This window comes from Dendrobates tinctorius, unplaced genomic scaffold (genome assembly GCF_039654945.1).
Source record: "Dendrobates tinctorius isolate UK_male_01 unplaced genomic scaffold, ASM3965494v1 ptg000027l, whole genome shotgun sequence".
NCBI lineage: Eukaryota > Metazoa > Chordata > Amphibia > Anura > Dendrobatidae > Dendrobates > Dendrobates tinctorius.
In genome coordinates this window covers 1165223-1193131 of record NW_027361695.1, presented here as the reverse complement: position 1 = coordinate 1193131, position 27909 = coordinate 1165223, and the positions used below count along the sequence as shown (strand labels likewise).

At 43.9% G+C, this 27909-nt stretch overlaps 1 protein-coding gene across 2 annotated transcripts; it reads right to left on the bottom strand.

The window, feature by feature from the left end:
* Positions 1-412: 412 nt before the first annotated feature.
* LOC141084742 (CUB and zona pellucida-like domain-containing protein 1) lies at positions 413-6545 on the bottom strand. 2 transcript variants are annotated; one of them, XM_073569635.1, is made up of 6 exons: positions 6318-6545; positions 4152-5377; positions 3414-3610; positions 2514-2881; positions 1393-1649; positions 413-689 (listed from the first exon to the last, which is right to left on the bottom strand). In XM_073569635.1, the coding sequence occupies exons 4-6, from the start codon at positions 2786-2788 to the stop codon at positions 535-537; spliced, it is 687 nt and encodes a 228-aa protein (XP_073425736.1). In that variant the 5' UTR covers positions 2789-2881; positions 3414-3610; positions 4152-5377; positions 6318-6545; the 3' UTR covers positions 413-534. Both variants share the same exon structure in this region; 1 of them encodes a protein (XP_073425736.1).
* Between the last annotated feature and the right edge of the window lie 21364 nt (positions 6546-27909).

The window sequence follows — 27909 nt, the reverse complement described above, 5'->3', positions numbered from 1 at the left end:
TTAGCACTACAGTCCGACACTGGATAGATAGATAGATAGATAGATAGATAGATAGATAGATAGATAGATAGATCATAGGTAGATAGATAATAACTAGAAGTAAAGATAGATAGATAATAGGTAGGTAGATAGATAATAGATAGAAGTATAGATAGATAGATAATAGATAAATAGATGATAAATAATAGATAGATAGATAGATAGATAGATGATAGATAGATAATAGATAATTAATAGACAGATAATAGATAGATAACAGATATATAGATGATAGATAAATAGACAGATAGCCTTCAATTTTCTAATTTATCACGGCGTTGTAGTGGTAACCATCATTCACTCATCAAATCAGGTACAGGTTTCACCTTTTTTTATATAATAAAACAGCTTTATTACATTAGAGTCCTCCAGATTAGACAAAAAAAATGGATAAAACATTAAACAATAAAAAGAAAATGTGACCTAATGAAATCTATATGTAAGATTGCATTTCCAATACAATAGAAAGTTAATAGAGAGATGATATCTTCAGGATCAGCCGCTGCTGCTGTGTGTCGGGGCTTTCTGTTGTCTTCTGTAGTATTCTTTCTGTATCACCAAACTCAGCGCTGAAAAAATCACAGTCACACACAAGACAACCAACAAAACTGACGTCAGGTTATAGATGTGACTTTGTCTGGTCTTCTCCTCTGTGGAAGGAAGAAAAAAATACCATAAATATGAAAAGGATCATTGGACATGTTTTACATATGTTTGGAGAGGAAAGGTTCCTTGTTGGCAAACTAATGATCGAAATCTAATCCAAACCTATTATTGCCCATTATCGTGAACTGGTAATGCAGATCCAAATTACTCTGAAATCTGAACTGACTGTTTTGGAAGAAAGCACAAGTGCTATCAATACATTTCCATCACTTTATCATATACTTACCTGGAAGTGTATGACGGTATAATTTGGATGGATCCTCTTTTATTAAGTGAATATGATAGTATTATCTGAGTACCATATGGCGGTATTATGTTAATACTGTAAAGCGTATGGCATATTATCTCCAATATCTGTAAGGATCATTTTAAACCTGTGGCTGATGGATTTCAAAGCCAAAGTTAGCGCACAATTCTAAATTTGATCAGTTTCAAAATTTCACTTTCTTTTCTTGTTCTATTGTTATTTTTGCTCTATGTTGTGAATTTTAGTATTTTTTAACCCCATAAGCTCATTGGTGCCAATCAAAACTACAACTCAATTTTGAAAAAACAAGCCCTTATACGGCCATGTCAGTTGTGGCTTTTGACAGAAAGGGAGGAAAAACAAAAGAAGAATGGCTGCATTGGGATGGGATTAATATTATTATCCTAATTATCAAGGGAAGATATACGGCGACTACTTACTAGACCTAAACACAATGGGGCCCTTAGATAATCTGGCGGTGTCCAGTTCTTCCCCTGAGGTGCGGACGTCTCGCCTCAGTCTTGGGGTGATGCAGCCCTGAGTGCAGCGATTCGGGGAGGTGGAGTTGTGACAGATTATCACATTGGCGGTCAGGTAGACTTCATGGAAATGGTCAAACTTAACCACATAGAAACTTAAGCGCTGCCGGCGCCGGTCTGTCACCGGGTGATCCTGTAAGTTGGAGTCATGGCGGCATCTGAGGACAGAACAAAGGTATCAGTATAATATAAGCCATGGTCATGGCATCAATCTGAGAAGCTCATACAACACAGCAAGGAGGTGCACAGAATAATCATCACTTCCCTTCACTCCTGGATAGTTAGAGGGCAACAGACAGGGCTTATCTTCAAGAGAATGTGTCATTAAAATGTCATAGTTAAATCAGGCTTTTATGTTAAATGTATTTAAATAAAAATATTTCCACATTCCTATATTATTATTGTTATTAATAATAATATTAATAATAGACACTCTTCCAATTTTCACATTGGCCACTAATCCTAACTATAGATTCACACTTCCTGTTCTGCACAATGACTTTACAGCATTTTCATTATCACTACAGACAGGATTACAATAACTGATTACACCTGTCTCTCTCTCTCTCTCTCTCTCTCTCTATATATATATATATATTAGATAACACAGGATCCACCAGATGATGTCGCAGCTCACCACCTCCCCCTCCTGTACAATCAGTGATAACACCTCTATATACAGTAGATAACACAGGAGCCACCACTGGTCACAGCTCATCTCCTTCTCCTTCCTGCACAATGCCCTTTGCCCACATCTGATCCTACCCAGTAAGTTCTCTTGTAGAAGACAATGGGCATCATTTATTGAATGGTCTTTGTTACGCATAGTAACTTTTTTAAATTGCCGGTTTTATTTGTAAACATTGCTATGGGTAAAGAGGCCCAAACTCTTGGCCTTGCCCCGAGCCTCCGTCTCTACAGTATAGACGGCTGAGCTTTGAGGCTCCACAATGGTTCTGCACATCTGTAACCACTGGATGGACACCTTATCGCCCTGTAATATCAGACATGTAGGTTCTCACCCATGGTGGATGAGGTTGTATCTCTTATGTGTGTCCTCTAATGACAGGGAAGCAGTGAGGGATTCTGTGAATATCCGCAGCTCCTCATCCACTGACTCCACCACAAGCTCCACATGTAGGTTGCTGTGCAGATCCACCTCATGAGGATAAAGGGTGATGGGGTCACTGAAGCCGTCGCTCTGGTAGAGTCTCATGGACACGTTGTAATAACCTTTACAGGTCACATTCTTCACTTGAGGTTTTATCACCAGTTCCAGAGACTTATTACTCTCCATTTCACATCTCACTGAGATCTCAATACGATGGACGTCTGTGTCAGGGACGGTGCCGTAGATGGTGTTAGCGTAGAATGTTCTCCCATCCTCATACTGAAAAAAATAAATCAGCAAAAAATGGGGAAAAAAGTCACAATTTATATTCCTAAGGTTATTTAGGTGATCTTTAGTGACGTCGTCTCTTCTTCCTGAACTTCATGTAAACTTATCTCATTGCTCATGATCCTTATCAGCGTCACGTTATAGAGCGAGAGAAGCCAAGAAGTTTTATATATAATAGTGTGTAGGGAACAAATTAATTCTGGGTGTAAATTTCTGCTCACTATGAGTCCGGGGGGCGGTCTCTTAAACTGTGAATAGGACCGCCCACTGGACTCACTGTGTAGATATGTCAGGATAAATACTGAAGATAATAACCAAAGAAAAGTGACGTAAATGATGAAATAAATGTCTTCTCTTGGTATGAACATTATCCATATACTGTTTGGTGTCTGATCTTCTCCCCATCATTCAGACCGGTATCCTGAATAATCTATCAGTGATATATCGGCTCATTTAGTAGGAAATTGAGAAAGAATTTTTACAATTAGACTTTATATAAGTTGTCTGTAACTGGAAAACCCACCAGGACACTGGAGCCGCATCTGCTGAATGGAATCTTGATGAGGTAGTGATTCTTCTCCTTCTCTGTTCAGCACAGAGGGTCCTTGAGATGAATATCAAGCACATCTAGGTGAGCCCCCGATACCAAGCTGTATGGTAAGATGTACTCCGCAGCATCCGGGAGGCAACGGATCGGACATCCGGGTTCTTGTGTTGGTTCTGTAACAAAGTAGAGACACTTATGAAACAATCACTAACCACAAAGAATGGTGTGTTAGCAGTAGATTGAGTTAGGTGTTGGAGGTCCCACAGTCTCATTATCCCCAGCCCTCATAATTTATAAGACACCTTTAGAAAGAATTATAAAGTGACAGGGGGTCCTTAATTTAGGACTCTCATTTATTAGTCTCAGAATCTAAAGGTTCCAACACTTCCATGTATTCCGTAAAGAGAACACTGATGATTTTACAGGGAACTATGCAATGCTTCATTTCTCCTGTGGAGGCGCTGCTGTAAAACTAATAGTTTTATACATTCATAAATATTTATGAATTCTTTTTGCCAGAAAGATGTAAAAGAAGGTTGTATGGAGAAAACAAACTGTCCTACGTGGCAAACCCAGGAACTGGGCATGGTTTTGGCTTCATTATGGGGCTATCTTATTGTCAGCTCAGATTACTGCATATAGACGACACAACAATTTCCCATGTTCTGCTGAAGCTAATGCAGGTTTTATACTCATATGTAGAACATATCTCACCTGGAAATGGTCCAACCTCGCCTATTGAATATCCATAGGACACTAAATATTCAAGGCCAAAAACATAAAGTGTGAATGTGGAGGTCTCGTGGTAGATCTCATGCTGATCCTCAGTCTTCCCCAATGTGACTTGCCGACTTATAAACCCCTTGAATTCTTTCCTGGTCGTTGGGTAAGAACTTAGTGGTTTCCCATCCAGGTAGAACTCGGAGTCTGAAGACACTTGAGAAATGATGAGGATGAAGTTGTTGTAGTAAGACTGAGTCACAAACCTGTAATATCTTCTTCCCAGTAATGATGGTGGGACGGTGGTAAAAAATGCATCATACCATATTGTAACCCACCCGAGAGAGTCTCATGGAATAAATATGAGACCATCACAGGTTTGGTGGCATTGATGAGGAGGATTTTGTCTACAGGGATTCGGACATAGGCACCTTCCTGTAGACTATGATTGGTGGCACCTCCTGGGCTATCAATAGTCACACGGGTATCAGGACTTCCCCCAACTATAGTGATGACATCCTGAGTGTGGGTGAAAAATGGGAACACGGCTAAGACGCTCCCCCAGTGCTTCACAGGATGGAGCTGATCCATGAGGGGGTCAGAGCCTGAGCTGTGCACATAATTCTGAATACCAGTAAACACGGCCAACGGGGCTGAAGATGAGACTTTGGTGCCCGTGAGGTCATCAGAGCTTTGAAACTGAATGACTTGTTGGTTCCTCAGTGACAATGTGAGCAAATCTCCAGTTTTATATGAAATCCCATTATATGTGATGGATCTCAAGACTGTAATGTTCAACTGGACTACACGATCAAGTCCATTAACCACTGGAAATTGTCTTTTGCCTACTGAAGCTTGCGCCCCACTCCCAGGATTAACGATATAATACTCCACACCCAGGTCCTCTTGTGGTAGACAGGTCATGGCGTCAGCGGAGAACTTGTTTGTGTTGAATGCAAATACAGATATGGCCACATCGGAGGTCACCATTATGACCTTGGACGTGATGCCTTGTCCTGTGATCATATATGTGGGGTCCAGGGTCAAGAATGTACCACTGTTCTGGGGAACATGAACCTTCTTATAGAAGTACGGCTGAGACACCTTCACCGTGACTGTAGCCGCTTTATCGCAGGTCACAATATACAGCTGGAAACTTGTTTTAGGGTCTTTGGGGGTGTTTTCCATGAAAACGGTAACAAACGCTCTTTTTATCTGTCCTGGAAAAGAAAAAAAGAAAAATCTTAATACACTTGTAAATTGTAAAAGTCAGACAGGTTAGCGTGAAAATGTATAATGGCATTCTGCATTTCCCCTTCATAATATGGCTGGGGCCCCCATAGCTGCTGCTGCTATTAGCGACACGCCACTGACTAGGGGCCCCGGGAGCAGCGGGCGCCCTAGGCAGCTGCTGGCCCTGTATGCTAGCAGGTGTCAGTCCCTGGGTTCATCGGAGAATCCTCCGCTTCTCCGGTGGGCCAGTCCGGCTCTGGACAGATCTTTCAAACACAGAAGGTTTTGTTAATAGTAATCACTTTTAAAAGAGTTTCTGCTTCTTCTATGCAATGCAAGAGTTTATCTAAAGATGCTTCTCACATTATCTATACAATAATAATAATAATATGCATTATTCATTGATAGTTACCACTAGTTAAACATAATAATGGCAGCATTATTAGTAATGTGAAAAAAATATCTGGACATTTAACAATTCCATTGAATTGGTACTTTTGGGCTAATGATAAAGGAAAGCTGCAATATTGGCTGCCAGGATAGTTCTTACTTATTTATGTAATTATCTATTTCTTTTTTTTTTCCTTATTCATATTTATTTCTTTTTTTCTTATTTTGTACAGCGTCTAAGTAGATTTATTATTTACTTTAGATTTTTGTGTGTTGTGTGATTCCCAAGTTTCTCCTTCTTATATCTCAGTCTGTATAGATATATGTACAGTATAAGAGAAACAGATCACCTAGCTTCTGTTTTATCAATAGGAAAACTTTGCAGCAAAAACTGTCAATAATGTAACAGAAAAACAAATATTTAATCCCTTCTTCCTACAGATAATTGTTGTCTCTGCTGTTTTGTTATTTTCCCTCCCTTGTGAGACAGAGATGGCAGCTTTTACATAGAACGAACATGTGAAATACACACATTACCTGGTCTTAGCAAACATTTCTCAGAATCTGGGGCGATGCCTGCAGACAGAAATGAAAGCTTCAGGTCAGACTTATTAATATATTATATTTTCCACATTTACTTGCAGTTAGGCCGAGCCGTCAGGTCGCGTTCATACAGTGCAGTTTGGTGCAGTTGTTAAGCATTTTTCAGAATTTTTAGAGTAACTGGCGCCACCTGCTGGGACTTGTAGTTGGTACTTGAATTTTAAACCGCTTTATCTATTAAAAACTGAAAATGTGTTTGATAAAACAAAGAAAGCATTTCATAACTAAGTTGATTTTATTACAGCTGGAATGCCTCGTCCCCTAGGGCCACGTTCACTAATTGTATTTGTAAGTCAACAGGATTGGGTGATAAATACAGAAGGGGTGACGTTCTTCTATTGTACGTTTCCGCTGATTGTTCCTCTCCTGATTTTGGCAACAAATACTGATGGACAATACTGACCAAACACTCAACATGTGAATACGGCCTTAAGGGACGACTAATAAATAATGTACAGATAGATAGATAGATAGATAGATAGATAGATAGATAGATAGCTGATACATAATAGATAGATAGATAGATAGATAGATAGATAGATAGATAGATAGATACCACAAGGAGGCTATCAATATTAGAGCTCATCCATTAAAGCAATACATAAACCAAGGAAAAAATGGAAACAGGAGCAATTAATAAAATATAAGATTTTTTTATTATACAAAAATGGAATAAAATGTAATTTTGAGAGAAATTAATTTATAAAGTAGAAAATAAGGGAATCAGCGACACCCAGTTGCCACACACCGATATAATGAAGGTAATGGTACAAATTGCAATATTTAAACAAAGGCATATAACAATGACAAAAAATTGTCTCTCTCTAGATTATTCCTTAAATACAGGGGCACACAATATCTTCTCAATGTTTACATAAAGTGCATAGAATGGTCCAAAGCTTAAACTAAGCCAGATATATAAAAAAGGAATACAGAGACAAATACTGTGTCAATCACTACTAATATTTGAGGGAAATATATATATCTACCAGTGTAGAACCAATATATGTTAATAAAAGTAATCCTGAAATAAGAACCACTAGTAACCATTGACAAAGAAGCTGTCAGCCAATATAAGAGACTGTGGATACTGACAGAGATAGAGCCAGAGGTACAGTAGATATATGCCAGGAATAAATGATAAGTGTATAAGCAGATACCAACCTATCTGTAGTGTGGACTGCGAGACCCCTAGATAATAGACAGATAGATAGATAGATAGATAGATAGACAGATAGATAATAGATGGATGATAGATAATAGAGAGATAATAGATAACAGATAGATAATCGATAGATAATAGATAGAAAGATAGATAGATAGATAGATAGATAATAGACAGATAGATAGACAGATAGATAACAGATAGATAATAGATAGATGATAGAGAGAGAGATAATAGATAATAGATAGATAGATAATAGACATATAGATAATAGATAGATAATAGATAACAGATAGATAATAGATAGACAGATAGATAATAGATAACAGATAGATAATAGATAACAGATAGATAATAGACAGATAGAGAGATAATAGATAATAGATAGATGATAGATAATAGACAGATAATAGATAGATAATAGATAGATAGATAATAGACAGATAGATAGAGATAGATAGATAATAGACAGATAGAGAGATAATAGATAGATAATAGATAGATAGATACAGTAGATAGATAGATTATCTACTCACTGGCATTGGAGATAGAAGGAAATTGACTCCAAACAGCACAAGAATCGTCACCGAGAGACAAAACATCTTGAAGGATCAGATAAAACTGTTATACATTCTCCTCCGGGAGCTTATTATATACTCTCCACACATGTCTCCTGAAATTCTCCAGAAATCTATGACATTATTCCTCCTCTTGTTTCGAAACAATCACTGACCTCAGGGAGACCAGTCAAAGAAAACACTGCGGCAGCCGGCAAAGGCGCTCAATCAGTGAAATCCTAGGTGCATTGCTCCCTGGGAAATACGAATATGCAAATAAAGTCCGTGGAGCCCCATTTAAGAGTCTCAAACAAGAGTCCTCCTCTTGTTTGGCAGAAAAGTTGATAATGTGGTATTTTCTGTCTGGTAATAATCAGGATGTCGTCACCTCTGGGGTTTATCTATGTTTTTTTTCTTTTATTGAATATCAAAAATATGCAATAGATACAAATAGAAAAATAACTTTTCCAAAGGAGCAATAACCCACCCAGACCCCGGGAGAGGAGAAATAATAATAATAATAATAATAATAATAATAATAATAATAATGTTGAATCTATTTTTATTGAAAGAAAGATCAAATAGACAGACAGAGTAAACAAAATAAACATACAAGATGGTAAAGATTATACACCATCTGAACAATATCACATTATAACAATCCCTTATAAATCTATCACATCTGCTTAAGGTAAAGTTTGGCAGCTTCCCAATAGAATGCATGTTGAATATATCCAGATCCACTGTCGCTACCCAAGTTCCACCCGAGTGATAGGCCCTTAGTATTAATTAACCCCACTATATGGGTTGCATTAAACATTTTACTTACATGAAGTAGTGCAGCCAGGGGAATGAACCTTCCTCTCATTATCTTAATTCTTAATACCATAGATGGGCGGGAACAGTGCAACAGCAGTCATTCAAAATATCTTTTACATTTCTCAGTGGGGGGGTGTTATAGAAAGAAGGAGAGAGAAAGAAAGGTAAAAAAAAAAAAAAAAGGAGGGGGAAGAAAGAACACAAAAATTATAATTGGAACGTTTAGGGGTAGTAAAGAAGGGAGAATGTGGGAGGAAGGGAAGAAAAAGGGGAATCGGGCGCTAGACTCCCGAATCAGTCCCTAAGAAGCCTCCTCAACCAGTCGAGGCAGCCCAGCAGTTTCTTTGAACAAGATCCATGGACGCCAAGTACGAATCAAGCGGGAGTTGTCCCCCTCCATCTCGGCCATCAGCTCTTCCATTCGGAAAATTCCTGCAAATTCTGACACCCATTCCGCCATGGTTGGCGGTGATGTTGCCCGCCAATGGCGTGGGATTACCATACGTGCTGCAGTGATACAAAATCTGAGAATGCTCCGTTTCTGAGCTGATATGGAGCCTGGGAGGATCGAGAGGATGGCGACTTGTGGGGAAGGGGGGACAACATCTCCAGTAATTGTTTGATAAGCCAGAAACACATTCTTCCAGAAGGGTTGTATCGCGGAGCACTGCCACCATATATGGTATAGTGTGCCTCTCTCAGTTCCACACCGCCAACAAGTGTCCTCCACCGACGGAAAGATAGACTTTAATCTAACGGGGGACAGATACCATCCGGTCAGTATTTTAAAATTTTTCTCCTGTGCGCCCCCGGCCGGGGACATTTTGTGTGTGAATAGGTAGGCTTTGTTAAGATCCTCTACCGAGAATCTACATCCCATCTCCTCCTCCCATGCCCGAATATAGCTCGGGATCGTCTCCGAGTTCTCAACATGGAACTCTCTATATAATAGAGAGATCAAGTGGGAAGGGGATTCTTGTTGCTGTAATAAGTTTTCCAGTCTTGTCTCGGGGAGGCGAGATGTACGACCAGCTATGTGTCTCTAAACAAACGACCTCAACTGATTATATTCCATCCAAGAGAGCCTCTCAGTGGGAAACTGATCTTGTAGAGACCCCAAAGATGGAATATCTCCTCCCACCAGTACTTGTCCCAAGAGTAAGTCAGAACTAATATGCCAGCCCAAGAAGCGGTCCCTGAAACGTCCTGGAGGAAAGTCTGGGTTGCCAAAAATTGGTGTCAACGGGTTCAGGGCACTAATTAATCCCTTCTTAATTTTTATGCGATTCCAGAGTCGTAATGTCTCCTGTACCAAAAAACCGGTAGATCCCTCAGAGCCGCTTGCCGTAAAATCACAGCATTGGATCCAAGGGAGGTGTCTTAAGGGAATATCAAAGGATGTCTGTTCCAGTTGGACCCATTGTTTAGAGCGATGGCTGTATCGCCAGTCAAACAGGCGCACTAATGTGGATGCCCTATGATAAAGTTCTAAGTCAGGGAGACCTGCACCGCCTCTGGACTTTGGAGCAGTCAGACTGGCATATTTTAAACGGGGCCTAGAAGCCTGCCAAACAAATCGGATCAGTGCGGATCTGATGGTCTGGAAGAATGCCTTCGGCGGAGTGATCGGGACCGCCTGAAACAAATACAGAAATCTGGGAAGAACATCCATCTTGAAAGAGTTCATCCTCCCAAACCATGAGATATTTTTTCGTCCGTATTCCCTCAAACGCCTCAGGGTCGATTCCAGAAGGGGTAAATAATTGAGTTTATAAAGGTCGGTCATGTCAGTAGGAATTTGAACGCCCAAATATTGAATAGCTCCATTCTTCCATCTAAAGGGGAAATTCCCCATTGTTCTCGTAAGTTCTGCTTGTCCCAAGGATATGTTAAGGGCTTCAGTTTTCTGAAGATTGATTTTAAAATTACTGACTGCACCATATTTTCTAAACTCCATCATTAGTGACGGGAGGGAAATGTGTGGCTGAGATATATACAATAGAAGGTCATCCGCATAAAGAGAAACCTTATAATGGACACGGTCCACCCATAGACCGTGTACACTGGGGTTCTTCCTAATTGCTACTGCCAAATGTTCCATGACCACCGTGTATAAGAGGGGTGACAAAGGGCATCCCTGTCGTGTGCCGTTTCCGATAACTATAGGGTCTGACAATGCGCCATTGACCCTAACTCTCGCCGAAGGGCTGGAATATAGAGCCGCAATTCTTTGTAGGAAGCGGCTCCCCAGGCCTATCTGTCGTAAGGCCGAGAACATGAACCCCCAGTGTACCCGGTCAAAGGCTTTCTCTGCGTCAATCGACAGTAGTGCCATTGGTTTATGTTTTATTTTCGCATGTGCAGTCAGGATGAGGGTCTTGTTTATCCCGTCTCTCGCCTCCCTTCCCCGTACAAATCCCACCTGATCCGAGTGTACAGCCAAAGGCAGAAGGGGAGCCAGTCTGTTGGCCAAAATTTTTGCGTAAAGTTTCACGTCCACATTAATGAGTGATATCGGATGGTAATTGGTCACCACCGTAGGGTCCCTACCCGGTTTCGGTATCACTGTGATGAAAGCCTCTAAAGATTGTGGAACAAATGGGACCTCGCCGGTAATGGAATTAAAGACCTGTGTCATAGTGGGGCTAAGTTGTTCCCGAAACATTTTGTAAAAATGAGGGGAAAAGCCGTCCGGTCCCGGGCTCTTACCAGCCGGAGTGCTCCAAATAACCTCATCAATCTCCTCCATTGTGAAATCAGTTTCTAATGGTTCCGTTAGGTCTGTAGTCAGTGTCGGAAGTGCGGTATCATGTATATAAGACTCGATTTGCGGTTGGGGGTCCAGAGGCGATCGAGAGGGGTCACCTCCGTTTATATTGTACAATGCATGGTAATAGCGTCTCATTATGTCTAGGATTTCGGTTGGATTCGACGTCGCCGGACCATGTTGCTTCTGAAGGGATGGAATATATGAGGTCTGACAACGTGGATGTAGAAATCTAGCCAGCATACGTCCACATTTATTAGCTTGGCCATATAAGAGACTTTTAAAACGATTTTTATGAATACGGGACTTCTCATTTAACAGGGACTTCAGGTCGTCTCTACATTTGATCAAGTCACTCTGTGTCTCTGCTCTTAAGTCATTCTTGTGATTCGTCTCCAGAATTAGTATTTTTTCCGTAAGATCCCTAATATCCTTATTTTTTATTTGCTTCAGACGGGAACCATGTTTAATAAGTACCCCTCTAAGGACACATTTAAGAGTTTCCCATTTGATAGGCATAGCGGTGTCGTCATGTGTGTGATCTTGTAAGAATGTCATTATGGTAGTTTTAACGTCAGCTACACATGTAGGATCTTTTAAAAGATTATCGTTCAGTCTCCACGTCCACTGCCTCGTCCCTGAATCAGGGGGACTGATGTCCAGAAAGACTGGGGCATGATCCGACCACAGAAAACTACCAATAGACGGTTTTGGATGCCAAGCCAACGCGCAGTGGCTAAGAAGAAAAAAATCTATTCTACCATACGAGTCATGCGGCGTGGAGAAGAACGTGTAATCCTTCACATTGGGGTTAAGGAGCCTCCAGACATCGGTGAGGTGCAGGTCATGAAGGTCTTTCTTCAAAGAGGCCATCTGTCGGAGAGAGAGGTAGGACCTCGCCGTCGTTGAGTCTAGTGTCGGGTTAAGAGTCAAATTAAAGTCCCCCCCAAGTATAACAACCCTGTCAGCAAAATCAGCTAAAGTCTTCAAAAAAGACCTAACAGCTCGAATTTGATCCCTGCCGGGGGCGTACCATCCCACTATGGTATACTTTGTTGAAAAAATCTGGATCTTCAAGATCACATACATCCCCTCCGTATCAACCAGTGTGTCTAGTATAGTATGTTGGAGGGATTTGTGGAGTGAAATGGAAACCCCTCGCGATCGTGAATCCGGGTTGGCGCTGTGGAACCATGATGTGTAATAGCGGTTGGATATATTAGGAACATGTCTGATCTTAAAATGTGTTTCTTGTAATATCAATACATTAACTTTTTTCTTGTGCATACCATACAGAACTTGTGACCGTTTCTGTGGCGTGTTAAAGCCCCTGACATTTAAGGAGCCCAATGTGATCTTTGGTATGGTAGTCTTACCAGGCATCTTATCTGTAGTCTAGGGTTGAGAGAATCAGGCCTCCTCCAAAAGGATGGGTCCGTTCCGGGGTCCAGCGCCCGCTGTGGGAAGGGGAAAGGCTAGTGGGGTGAGGTTAGGTTAAACACAGAGGGTAGAAAAGGAGTCAGAAACTAGAAAAAGCAAAAAGTAACGGTAAAGTTAACAAAGTTAACAATGCGGGTGTGAATAAGCACACGCCCACTAACAACATGAAACCAGGTGGAGGTATGTGCTAATTGCTGTATGCCTCAATGGCAAGACAGCAACTCCAAGGGGGTGAGTGTACGGCAAGAAGAGAAATGGAGACCCGTCTCCTCCGGTCCCCAACCTTATAATGAAGTAATATTCGCTTGACCCTGAAGCAAGAAAATCAACCCCTTAAACTTATATTTACCATTTTCAACAGCCCCCTAAATCGTTGATATATCGCATCTCGCATTCGTCTTCAGTACCATTAAAACTGAAAGTGTTAACAGCTTTACAACCATGAATCCTATGATACCAGAAACTTCCATTAGTCATATTTCCCATTAAATGAAACTCTATAAGATGGCGGTCCCACCACGTATCCGTAAATATTCAGCACAAAGACACGTCCATCCAGGAGCAATGGGAGGGGGGGCAAGGGGAGGGCAGGCAAGAGAGGAAAGAGGGAAAAAGAGGAAAGGAAAAAGGAGACTGACCAATCACATCATCTGGTGTAGTCCTCTCCCTTACATTGCTGATAAAGCCTATCCCTCATCCCATCCCCCGCCCACCCACGCAGAGAACCCCCAAAGTCACTAGAACCTGTTATCAGTTATTTTCTCCTCCCAGCTGTGCTCGTCCACGTCTATTGGGCTGTCTTCCGGGTTGGAGCTGTCTTTGGGGAAGTTGTCCCCCTCGAGCGTCGTCCATTCTGTAAAGGGATGGTAGGGGTGGCCAGTCGAGGACGTCCACCTCGTGTAGGTCCAGGGCAGCCGAGAATGCTGGGACTCCGCTGGGGTGGCTCAGGCGATGCACTCTGCCCCTTTTCTGAACTCGAAGGCTGAACGGGAACCCCCAGGTATAGGGAAGATCCTGCTATCGCAGCTCCTCCAGTAGTGGGCGAAGGGCTTTACGTCTCTGTAAGGTCCATCTGGATAGATCTGGTAGGAGCTGTATGTGGATATCCAAGTACTTAATGGGTCCTGCTCTCCTCGCCGCTCCCATGACTGCGTCCTTAAGCTGGTACTTATGTACCCGACAGATCACATCTCTCGGTGGGTCCTGTGCATTAGGGCGCGGGCCTAAGGCCCTATGGGCACGGTCTAACTCCAGTGGGGTATCTTGGGGTCTATCCAATACCGAATTGAAAATGTCTCTCAAGGTGGTTTTCAGCTCCTGAGGGGGGACTGATTCGGGTAATCCCCGTATTCTTATGTTATTCCTGCGTCCCGTTTTCAGAATCGTCCAGGATCTCTGCCAGAGTCTGTAGCTGTCTAGCCTGAGCAGCCATGGCAGCCTCCTGAGCCTCTACTCTTTCATTCAGGGAGGTCAGGAGTTGGTTATGAGATTCAACTTTCTCTCCGCATTGTTGGATGTCATCCTTAAGTATAGAAAGTTCCGTTTTATAAGAAGATTACAAGCGAACAATATATTGTTCCATATCCTGTTTCGTCGGGATATCCTTTATATTATTATACAGTAATGCGAGATCGATTCCTGTGGGTAATACAGGCTGTCCCGTCGGGAGGGGGGTCGTAGGCCCGCATTTTGAAGTTATAGGTGTAACTAGCTGAGGAGCAGGTGGGGGAGACATGTCAGACGGTAAGTTCTCCTGATGAGCATTTGTTATGGAGTGATTAGGCTGCTCTCCTATCTTGGGGTCCGCTCTCTCCTGAATTGTCTCATCTCCTATGGTGACAGGATTGCTGCCCGGAGGATTGGAGCCACGTCCCTGGGAGTATGGTGCAGGGTGTAACAGGTGGGCCCTTCCTAGGTCTGCGGTGGTTGCATCAGCGTCAGACCTCTCCTGCCTGTCTGCGGGGTCTCCCTGTGGTGCGCATGGTGACAGGGGCTCAGTGGCGCTGCCCTCGCCGTGAGAAGTCTGCCCCGCTCCTTTCACAGCCATCAAGGCTGCCTTGCCAGATCCCGGGGAGGTCCCCCCGCTGTCTCCTCTCCCTCCACTCCGCTCCCCCACCTCCGTTACCTTGCTCCCTGCCGTCGGCGGGCCCGTCTGTCCTCTGCGCGCCGGTTCCAACATGGCGCCTGCGCCTGCAGTCCTCCCCGCTCCCGTAAAGTAGCGGGAGATGCTGTGGGGAGCTTTTTCAGGTGCCACGAGGCCTGTAGGCGCACTCCCCCGGCTTCTCCTTGTGGGCATTGGGGTATCAAACATCAGGGTGAGTCTCTTATAGCGTTGGTTCTCAGTATAGGAGCGGGAGCTCTCCGGTATGCGTCCTCACTCCTCGCCCGCCATGCCACGCCCCCAATAATAATAATAATAATAATAAATGAAATGAGGATGAGGAAAGAGCCAATGTGCTAAATGACTTTTTTTCAACAGTATTTACACAAGAAAATCCAATGACGGATAACATGATCAGGGATAAAAATTCTCCATTAAATGTCACCTGCTTAACCCAGCAGGAAGTACGGCGGCGTCTAAAAATCACTAAAATTGACAAATCCCCGGGCCCGGATGGGATACAACCCCGAGTACTGCAGGAATTAAGCACAGTCATAGATAGACCATTATTTTTAATCTTTAAAGATTCCATAATAACAGGGTCTGTACCACAGGACTGGCGTATAGCAAATGTGGGGCCAATATTCAAAAAGGGGACAAAAACTGAACTTGGAAATTATAGGCCAGTAAGTTTAACCTCAACTGTGGGTAAAATCCTGGAGGGTTTTCTAAAAGATACTATACTGGAGTATCTGGAGAAGAATAACCTCATGACCCAATATCAACATGGGTTTACAAGGGACCGTTCCTGTCAGACTAATCTGATAAGCTTTTATGAAGAGGTAAGTTCTGGACTGGACCAAGGGAATGCAGTGGATGTGGTGTACATGGACTTTTCAAAAGCCTTTGATACGGTGCCACACAAAAGGTTGATACATAAAATGAGAACAAAGGGGATAGGGGAAAATATGTGTAGGTGGGTTAAGAGCTGGCTCAGGGATAGGAAACAAAGGGTGGTATTAATGGAGCACACTCGGACTGGGTCATGGTTAGCAGTGGGGTACCACAGGGGTCAGTTTTGGGCCCGCTTCTTTTTAACATATTTATTAATGACCTTGTAGGGGGCATAGAGAGTAGAATTTCAATATTTGCAGATGACACTAAACTCTGCAGGGTAATCAATACAGAGGAGGACAATTTTATATTACAGGAGGATTTATGTAAACTAGAAGCTTGGGCTGATAAATGGCAAATGAGCTTTAATGGGGATAAATGTAAGGTCATCCACTTGGGTAAAACGAACAAGATGTATAATTATGTGCTTAATTGTAAAACACTGAGCAAAACAGTCACTGAAAAAGACCTGGGTGTATGGGTGGACAACAAACTCACATTTAGTGGCCAGTGTCAGGCAGCTGCTGCAAAGGCAAATAAAATAATGGGATGCATTAAAAGAAGCATAGATGTTCATGAGGAGAACATAATTTTACCTCTATATAAGTCACTAGTGCGACCACACAGAATATTGTGTACAGTTCTGGCCTCCGGTGTATAAGAAAGACATAGCTGAACTGGAGCGGGTGCAGAGAAGAGCGACCAAGGTTATTAGGGAACTAGGGGGTCTGCAATACCAAGGCAGGTAATTACACTTGGGGTTATTTAGTTTGGAGAATCGAAGGCTTAGGGGTGATCTTATTACAATGTATAAATATATGCGGGGACAATACAAAGACCTTTCTAATGATCTTTTTACTCTTAGACCTGTGACGGGTACAAGGGGGCATCCTCTACGTCTGGAGGAAAGAAGGTTTAAGCATACTCACAGACGCGGATTCTTTACTGTAAGAGCAGTGAGACTATGGAACTCTCTGCCATATGATGTTGTAATGAGTGATTCCCTACTAAAATGTAAGAAGGGACTGGATGCCTTTCTTGAAAAGTATAATATTACAGGGTATATACACTAGTTTCCTTAATATTGCGTTGATCCAGGGAGCTAGTCTGATTGCCGTATGTGGAGTCGGGAAGGAATTTTTTTCCCCAATGTGAAGCTTACTGTTTGCCACATGGGTTTTTTTTTCCTTCCTCTGGATCAACATGTTAGGGCAAGTTAGGCCTCTTTCACACATCAGGTTTTCTGCTTCAGGCGCGATCCGGCGCTTTTGACTAAAACCGGATCCGTCGAAATGCAATGCCGGATCCGGTTTCCCCCCCATTGACTTGCATTAGAGCCGGATCGAGCCGGATGGCCATGCGTTTCATCCGATTTTCGCCGGATCCGGCAATGTGACGCGATCCGGCGTCTGGAAAAAACGGTGACAGTAACGTTTTTTGTATCCGTCGAAAAAGCCGGACACTCCGGATCTGGCGTGTCCGGCTTTTTCATACAATGAAAGCCTATGAGCGCCGCAATGCGCCGGATCCGTTTTTTTGGTCTGAGCATGCTCAGTAGCTCTGCCCACAGGACATATATAAAAGCAAGACAATGGGACCCTCAGCCACACCCAACATGCCACCCAAGCCAAGAACCAGGAGCAGGAGAAGGCAGCAGACATCTGCAGCAGCAGCACCATCAGCACCACCCCAAATGGAGCAGCATGCTGAACAACGGGAGGGGAGTCCAGCAGCAGATGAGAGACGGTAATTATCAAGTCCCCCATTCCTCCAAACTAGGGCTATGGAATATCAAGATTTTCATTGGCCCTTTGTTTCTCTTTATTCAACAGCCGCCCAATAGATGCAGCAGCAGCAGCAGCAATGGCAGCAGCAGAAACACCACCCACAGCCATGGAGTCTGGCCATGAGGAAGACAGCACATCTTCTGGGAGCCCTCCCTCGCATCGTCAGCGTTTGACGGTAAGTTTTTATTTCCAAAATCCATCATCTCTGTAATATATGTGTATTCATTGCCTTTTATTTCAAAACAGGAATCACAAGATGAAGAGGAGCTCCCAGAAGAAGAAGGAAGGGGTGGACAGACACTTGGAGTGGGCTCACAATTGGTAAGTTTTTTGCATCAAACGCAGAAACACAACATCACACTACACACAACACATAGAAAACAATGTTCTGCAGACCACACACAGCAAACAAATGCCTACATCCAAAGACATAACATTTTTTGTTTTCTTCTCTAGTCTTCCCAATCTGGTGCTTGGTCAAGAGGTCCTCGCAGTGCCTCCCAGGGTCGTCGGCGACAGCAACGCGGCGGTCACCAGCGTGTAAGTATAAATATTTTTGCTTTGTTTTTTTTGCACTTTTTATTTCATTTCTTTTGTGGAGGCTAATTATGTTATTTTTGTCTTTTTCTTTAACAGCCTTCACAGCGTGCTCCCGACTCTGACGTTGAGGGTGGAGGGATTGATGTCGACCGCCTCATCGATCTCGTCAGAGAAAGGGAGCCGCTCTGGAATATGGCTGACCGACGCCACGCTGACCTGATCGTTACCCGACGACTCTGGGAGGAAATCTGTTCGCTCCTTGTGGGCCGCTGGGAGGACCTCGAAGCTCGGGCCCAGATTAAAGAGCGTAAGTATATACAGTACCGGTTGCTTGATGTAAACCAGTGTTTCCCGAACTCCAGTCCTCGTGGTCCCCACGGATCATGTGTTCAGGATTTCTATTTACTTTGGAAATCCTGAAAACATGACGCCTGGGGACCATGAGGACTGGAGTTTGGGAAACACTGATGTTGTATACTAACCACTTTGTCCTTTCTCGTTTCAGGGGAGAGAATTGTGAAGCGGTGGCGGTCTGTGAGGGATCGTTTCAAGAAGGAGTTCAATAAAGAGATGCGGGCCCCGAGTGGATCTGGAGGACGCAGGAGCAAGTACAAGTACGCACGAGCCCTGTCGTTCCTCCGGGAGACAATGCTCACCAGAAGGTAAATATTACACACCACATGTGACAAAAAAATGTTTAGATGTAACTTTTTCTTTTCAGCCAGGGCCATACCATGTCAGTATTTTAATTGTTTTTTTTTCTCTTTATTCCACAGCACGGTGAGCAGCACTCGGGAGCCTGCACGATTGGACCCTTCTGAGGCGATCCCTGAGGAGACCGGCACCGAGGGAGACTTCGACCGCCCCGGTACATCTGCACCTTCCCAGCCTTCCCACACATTCGACCCATCAGTCCCATCCACCAGCACAGGAGCATCGTGGCCGCCTACATTACATGAAGCTGCTGGTGAGGAGATCGCTTTCCCTTTACCCCACCCTTCTGCCCCTGCCACCTCTAGTACACCGGGTACTGGGCGGCAGCGGCAGAGGGGTCAGGAAAAGACTTATGCGCCAGAGTTCTTGCATCTGAATGCATCTTTCCAGAACTGTCTAAAAGTCTTGTCAGAGCAAATCTCCGCAGGCTATCAGCAGATCAACTCCAGCATTCTGGAGGTGAAGACACTTCTGCAAACCATGCATTCAGAAGCAAGATCTTCGCCAAACCACACCTTTTTCAGGTCTGTTGTGGAGCGCATGGAAACGCTCTCTCCTGCCCAGCAGATGCATGTAATGCATTCATGCCATGCTGCTCTCCAGCAAGTTACCTCCCAACCTCCTCCTCCCACCACAGTAGTTCCTCCACCTGCACCCCCTCCAGCCACTTTCCATCCTCCCCCTCCTATTACATCTACACCCCCTCCAGCCACTTTCCATCCTCCCCCTCCTATTACATCTACACCCCCTCCAGCCACTTTCCATCCTCCCCCTCCTATTACATACCATCCACCTCCCCAGCACCATCCACCTCCCCAGCACCATCAACCTCCACAGCACCAGCAACCTCCCCAGTACCAGCAACCTCCCCAGTACCAGCAACCTCCCCAGTACCAGCAACCTCCCCAGTACCAGCAACCTCCCCAGTACCAGCAACCTCCCCAGTACCTGCAAACTCCCCAGTACCAGCAACCTCCCCAGTACCAGACATCTCCCCACTTCCAGCAACCTGCCCCGTACCAGACATCTCCCCACTTCCAGCAACCTGCCCCGTACCAGACATCTCCCCACTTCCAGCAACCTGCCCCGTACCAAACTCCTTCCCCATACAACTTGCCATCAACATCATCTGCTCCTACAGTCCCTGCCCAACCCTCCACTCCACCACCCACCACCTCTTCTGCTTCCCACATGTCCACCCATTCTGTAGTTTTTTCCACACCTTCACCTCTAACTGTTCCTTCCCCACCACGATCCCAGTCCTCTCTCCACACTCCCAGTGTCGAAGTGTCCCGCAGCCCCTACAGCAGTATTTCCACCACACACTACACAGATTTATAATGTGTGTATTTAAATAAAAATGACCAGTTTTATGGTTTCAGTTTTATAGTTTCAAAGCTTTATTAAACAAGTTTATTAAAATTTTAAAAAAGTTTACTAAAAAAAACATTTTTCAATAAAAGTTAAATTATTTTACACTGGTTGTCTGTCATTTCTTTCTGCGGCGAAAAAGGTTAAATACAGGGTATTTAAAAGGTGAAATGGTATTCAAAACTAGGTATATAACTGTGGGTAAATTTTAGCTTTTTGCCACAGTTGTGTTCCTGGTTGTGTTTGAAGCAAAGTATTTCACCTAAAAAGTTGTGTTTATTGTTGGTGATTTCCTAACAATGTACACAACTTTTGTTAAAAGGTGAAATACTTTGCATAAAACACAACCAGGTACACACCTGTGGCCTAAAGCTAAAAATAGAGACCATGACAAGATAGCCAACTTTGGTTGGCAAAGGTATATACTGTTGGTACAGAAGGTACACAAGTTTGGTTAGGGCACAAATCTTTCACACTCTGTCATCCTGCCAGTGTACTCTGCCTTGAGGTGACATAAAGTATAGTGCAAAATTGTCCCTCATTACTGAAACCGTCACAGAACTTCTAGTGGTAATGTCATGGTAATCTTGCAAGGTGGTTTCTTCAGAGGTGTCCTCAATGGAAATGGGTTCCTTGCAGATAACAAAATTGTGGAGTACCACGCACGCTTTGATCACCTCGTCCACAGTTTCTGTCTTGAGGTTGATCGCAGTCAATAGGACCCGCCATTTGGCTGTCAGAATACCAAAGGTACATTCAACCATTCTTCTTGCTCTTGTGAGGCGGTAATTAAAAATGCGTTTTGGTCTTGTCAATCCTCTGCTAGAGTACGGTTTCAAAAGGTGTTCTGACAGCTGGAAGGCTTCATCCCCTACACAGACAAATGGCATAGGTGGACCAGATGTTTGCGGCAGCGGTCTAGGTGGTGGGAACTGGAAGGTGTTTCCATACAGTTTACGCCCCATGGCAGACAGTTTGAAAACTTGAGAGTCATTGGAGCGGCCATAGGCCCCAATATCAACCGCAATAAATTTGTATTCCGCGTCAGCGATGGCCATGAGGACAATTGAAAAATATTTCTTGTAATTGAAATATTCCGATCCCGATCCAGCTGGCTTTACAATGCGGATATGTTTCCCGTCCACAGCGCCCAAGCAGTTGGGAAACTGACATATCTGTTGAAACTTGTCAGCAATTTCAATCCACCTCTCTGTTGTGGGCTCTGGTAAAAACTCTTCAGCTAAGGAGTCCCACAGTGCACGGCATGTGTACTTCACTATTCCAGATATGGTGGAAATCCCGAGTCTGTACTGGAAATGCAGTGACGAAAGGGATTCTCCAGTTGCAAGAAATCTGTGGGGAATTAAAAAACAATAAACAGTTTTAAATCACAGCATTACATACCAAAACTGAGCTATAACACTTGGAGATACAAACTACCACCAACAAGATTGCAGTGAAAGTGTGCTCTGATGCGATCACATCCAATAAATGTGGCTTACCTTAAAGTCACCATCAGACGCTCTGCGGGTGAAACAGAGAAGCGGCAATAGGTGTCCGCTTTTCTTATGAGGTGTGCAATGCGCTCCACCAAGTAATCAAAATTCTCCATTTTCATCCTAACATATCCAAAAAATATATCCGGGTTTCGTCGAAGGTCCATGCAGAGTGTAGAATAGACCCCACGCGTCATTCTCTTGGCTGTGATGGGGTGGATCCACAAACGTCGTCTACGATGCCTGATGCGCTGCTGTCTCGCTCTCTCCTTCTCCAGAACAATCACCCTCAAACGTTTCACCTCCGCTGTAAAATCCGCCAAATTCTTCAAAATATTTCCAATGACAACATCCATCTTCGCCAGTAACTTGCTCTTCTCTCCAACCTGCACTTTCTCCTCTACAACCTGTCAAAGAAGGGCTGTAGGAACATGCTATATATAGTTTTCCAGTAGCCAATCCCGTTCGGAAGGCCACAAGGGTCAATTTTAAAAACCGGATCCGGCGTAATCCGTCGAAAAACGGATAGAAAAACGGATGAACCGGATGAGACGGATCCGGTTTTGTCTGTCAAGAAAAAGACGGATCCGGCAGAAAAACGGATCCGTCACATCCGGTTTTACTAAACATTTGCCGGATCCGGCGTTCCGGCACGACGCCGGATCGCGCCTGACGCCGAAAACCTGAAGTGTGAAAGTAGCCTTAGGATAGGATATGGGTTAAACTAGATGGACTTAAAGTCTCCCTTCAACCTTAATAACTATGTTACTATGTTAAATTCAAGTAGCTGCTTGCAGCCATATGATCAGATCTGTTCCTGCTTGTAGACTATATTGGAAAGTATTGACACATTCTCATAATCATAAATGCTTTTTGGCAGCTTAACCCCTTCACCCCCAAGGGTGGTTTGCACGTTCATGACCGGGCCAATTTTTACAATTCTGACCACTGTACCTTTATGAGGTCATAACTCTGGAACGCTTCCATGGATCCCGGTGATTCTGACATTGTTTTCTCGTGACATATTGTACTTCATGTTAGTGGTAAAATTTCATTCAAATAACTTGCGTTTATTTGTGAAAAAAATGGAAATTTGGCAAAAATTTTGAAAATTTCGCAATTTTCCAACTTTGAATTTTTATGCCCTTAAATCACAGAGATACGGCACACAAAAAACTTGATAACTAACATTTCCCACATGTTTACTTTACATCAGCACAATTTTGGAACCAAAATTTTTTTTTGTTAGGAAGTTATAAGGGTTAAAAGTTGACCAGCGATTTCTCATTTTTACAACACCATTTTATTTTTAGGACCACATCACATTTGAAGCCACTTTGAGGGGTCTATATGATAGAAAATACCCAAAAGATACCCAAAAGTGACACCATTTTAAAAACTGCACCCCTTAAGGTGCTCAAAACCACATTCAAGAAGTTTATTAACCCATTAGGTGCGTCACAGGAATTTTTTTGAATATTTAAAAAGAAATGAACATCTAACTTTTTTTCACAAAAAAAATACTTCAGGTTCAATTTTTTTTATTTTACCAAGGGTAACAGGAGAAATTGGACTGCAAAAGTTATTGTGCAATTTGTCCTGAGTACGCTGATACCTGATTTGTGGGGGGAACGACTGTTTCGGCGCATGGCAGAGCTCAGAATGGAAGGAGCGCCGTTTGACTTTTTCAATGCAAAATTGGCTGGAATTCAGATCGGACGCCATGTCACGTTTGGAGAGTCCCTGATGTACCTAAACAGTGGAAACCCCCTACAAGTGACCCCATTTTGGAAACTAGACCCCCCAAGGAACTTATCTAGATATGTGGTGAGAACTTTGAACCCACAAGGGCTTTACAGAAGTTTATAACGTACAGCGGTACAATTAAAAAATCATATTTTTTCCACAAAAATGATCTTTTCACCCCAATTTTTATTTTTCCAAGGGTAACAGGACCCTAAAAGTTATTGTGCAATTTGTCCTGAGTACGCTGATACCCCACATGTGGGGGTAAACCACTATTTGGGCGCATGGCAGAGCTCGGAAGGGAAGCAGCGCCATTTGACGTTTTTGGCTGGAATTGAGATCGGACACCATGTTGCGATTGGAAAACCCCTGATGTACCTAAACAGTGGAAACCCCCCACAAATTACACCATTTTGGAAACTAGACCCCCTAAGGAACTTATCTAGATGTGTGGTGAGAACTTTGAACCCCCAAGGGCTTCACAGAAGTTTATAACATAAAGCTGTACAATTAAAAAATCATATTTTTTCCACAAAAATGATCTTTTCACCCTCAATTCTTATTTTTCCAAGGGTAACAGGACCATAAAAGTTATTGTGCAATTTGTCCTGAGTACGCTGATACCCCACATGTGGGGGTAAACCACTATTTGGGCGCATGGCAGAGCTCGGAAGGGAAGCAGCGCCATTTGACGTTTTTTGGCTGGAATTGAGATCGGACACCATGTCGCGATTGGAAAACCCCTGATGTACCTAAACAGTGGAAACCCCCCACAAATGACACCATTTTGTAAACTAGACCCCCCAAGGAACTTATCTAGATGTGTGGTGAGCACTTTGAACCCCCCAGTGCTTCACAGAAGTTTATAACGCCCGGGCATGAAAATAAAAAATTCGTATTTTTTCCACAAACATGATCTTTTAGTCACCATTTTTTTAATTTTCCCAAGGGTACCAGGAGAAATTGGACCCCAAAAGTTGTTGTCCAATTTGTCCTGAGTATGCTGATACCCCATATGTGGGAGAAAACTACTGTATAGGCACACGTCGGGGCTCGGAAGGGAAGTAGTGACGTTTTGGAATGCAGACATTGATGGAATGGTCTGCGGGTGTCATGTTGCCTTTGGAGAGCCCCTAATGTACCTAAACAGTGAAAACCCCCCACAAATTACCCCATTTTGAAAACTAGACCCCCTAAGAAACTTATCTAGATGTGTGGTGAGCACTTTGAACCCCCAAGGGCTTCAGAGAAGTTTATAATGCCAGGGCATGAAAATAAAAAAATTGTATTTTTTCCACAAACATGATCAATTAGTTCCCAATTCTTTTATTTTCCCAAGGGTAACAGGAGAAATTGAACCCCAAAAGTTGTTGTCCAATTTGTCCTGAGTACGCTGACACCCCATATGTGGGAGAAAACTACTGTATGGACACACGTCAGGGCTCGGAAGGGAAGTAGTGACGTTTTGGAATGCAGACTTTGATGGAATGGTCTGCGGGTGTCATGTTGCCTTTGGAGAGCCCCTAATGTACCTAAACAGTGGAAACACTCACAAATGACCCCATTTTGGAAACGAGAACCCCTAAGGAACTTATCTAGATGTGTGGTGAGCACTTTGAACCCCCAAGGGCTTCACAGAAGTTTATAATGCCCGGGCATAAAAATAAAAAAATCGTATTTTTTCCACAAACATGATCAATTAGTCCCCAATTTTTTCATTTTCCCAAGGGTAACAGGAGAAATTGGACCCCAAACGTTGTTGTCCAATTTGTCATGAGTACGCTGACACCCCATATGTGGGAGAAAACTACTGTATGGACACACGTCGGGGCTCGGAAGGGAAGCAGTGACGTTTTGGAATGCAGACTTTGATGGAATGGTCTGCGGGTGTCATGTGCGTTTGGAGAGCCCCTGATGTACCTAAACTATTGAAACTCCCCACAACTGACCCCATTTTGGACACTAGACCCCCCCACGGAACTTATCTAGATGTGTGGTGAGCACTTTGAACCCCCAAGTGCTTCACAGAAGTTTATAACGCTCGGACGTGAAAATAAAAAATCATTTTTTTCCACAAAAATGATATTTTTGCCCCCAATTTGTTATTTTCCTAAGGGTAACAGGAGAAATTGGACCCCAAAAATTGTTTTGCAATTTGTCCTGAGTAGGCTGATACCCTACATATGGGGGTAAAACACTGTTTGGGCGCATGGCAGAGCTTGGAAGGGAAGGAGCACCATATGACTTTTTCAACTCAGAATTGGCTGGAATTGAGATCAGGCGCAATGTTGCATTTGGAGAGCCCCTGATGTGCCCAAACAGTGGAAACCCCCAATTCTAACTCCAACCCGAACCCCAACACACCCCTAACCCTAATCTCAGCCCTAACCCTAACCCTAGCCCTAACCCTAATGGAAAAATGGAAATAAATACATTTTTTTTTATTTTATTATTTTTCCCTAACTAAGGGGGTGATAACGGGGGGTTTGATTTACTATTTATGGCGGTTTTTATGTTTGGCAGCTGTCGCACGCTAAAAGACGCTTTTTATTGTAAAAATAGTTTTTGCATCACCACATATTGAGAGCTATAATTTTTCCGTATTTTGACCCACCGAGTCATGTGAGGTCTTATTTTTTGCGGGACGAGTTGACGTTTTTATCGGTACCATTTTCGGGCACGTGACATTTTTTGATTGCTTTTTATTCCGATTTGTGGGACGCAGAATGAACAAAAACCAACTGTCACGGCCCCTGGCCCTGCCGTCTCAGCCCCCGGGCCCCCTGCCACGCTCCCCGTCAGGTCTCCCAGCGCGCGCAGCCATACTTACCGCGTCCGGCAGCCGCGCTCCTCCCAGCCCCGATGCCGGCTTCCTCCTCTGTGCGGCCGCGGCTGGTGACGTCACCGCGGGTCTCGCGCATGCACCGTAGGCTGCGGTCAGTTCTCCCCATCTGACCCGGCCTCCGGCGGAGCCCTGCCCTGACGGCACCGCCGGGCCAATGAGAGCACAGCGGCTGCTATATCAGGTCGTCCTCCCTTAATGGAGGCGCCTGACCGCTGTTGTTCATTCAGCACCTTTGGGTCCGCACGCTCGCCTGTCATCAGGCTCCTGGTGCTAATCTATCTTGTCCGTTCCAGCTCCAGTCCTGTGTCCGTTCCAGTTCCAGTCCTGTGTCCGTTCCAGTTCCAGTCCTGTGTCCGTTCCAGTTCCAGTCCTGTGTCCGTTCCAGTTCCAGTCCTGTGTCCGTTCCAGTTCCAGTCCTGTGTCCGTTCCTGTTCCAGTCCTGTGTCCGTTCCTGTTCCAGTCCTGTGTCCGCACCTGTTCCAGTCCTGTGTCCGCACCTGTTCCAGTCCTGTGTCCGTTCCGGTTCCAGTCCTAAGTCCACACCTGCTCCAGTTCCGGGATCGTACCTGTCCTAGTTCTGGGTCTGTACCTGTTCCGGCCCAGTCTCCGTACCTGCTCCAGCACTGCCTACCCGACTCCGTACCTGCTGTCCATCACAAACCGCACCAACCAGGGTTCCAGCTCGCGGCCCAGCTCCAGTCCAGTCTACCGGATCTATTCCGAGCCGCCCCTCTTGGTTCCGGCTACCGTGGCATTCGAACCCCCGGACCAGCGCCTAACGGTCCCTGTATAGGGGTCGGCCTCACCTGGTTGCTCGTTCGGGGTCCCTCGGTGCCACGGTCCAGAGGGTCCACTCCGGAGAACTTCGCTCGGCCTAGTACGGTGTCCCGAGTAACAGTGAGTAACACCAGCGTTTCATGAATTTCTTTTGGGGGAGTGCGTTTACACCGTTCCGCGTGCGGTAAAATTGATAAAGCGGTTTTATTCTTCGGGTCAGTATGGTTACAGCGATACCTCATTTAGGTCGTTTTTTTATGTTTTGTCGGTTTTATGCAATGAAAACTATTTTACATAAAAAATAATTATTTTTGCATCGCTTTATTCTGCGAGCTATAACTTTTTTATTTTTTCGCTGATGATGCTGTCTGGCAGCTCGTTTTTTGCGGGACAAGATGACGTTTTCAGCAGTACCATGGATATTTATATGCGTCTTTTTGATCGCGCGTTATTACACTTTTTGTTTGGCGGTATGATAATAAATCATTATTTTTTGCTTCGTTTTTT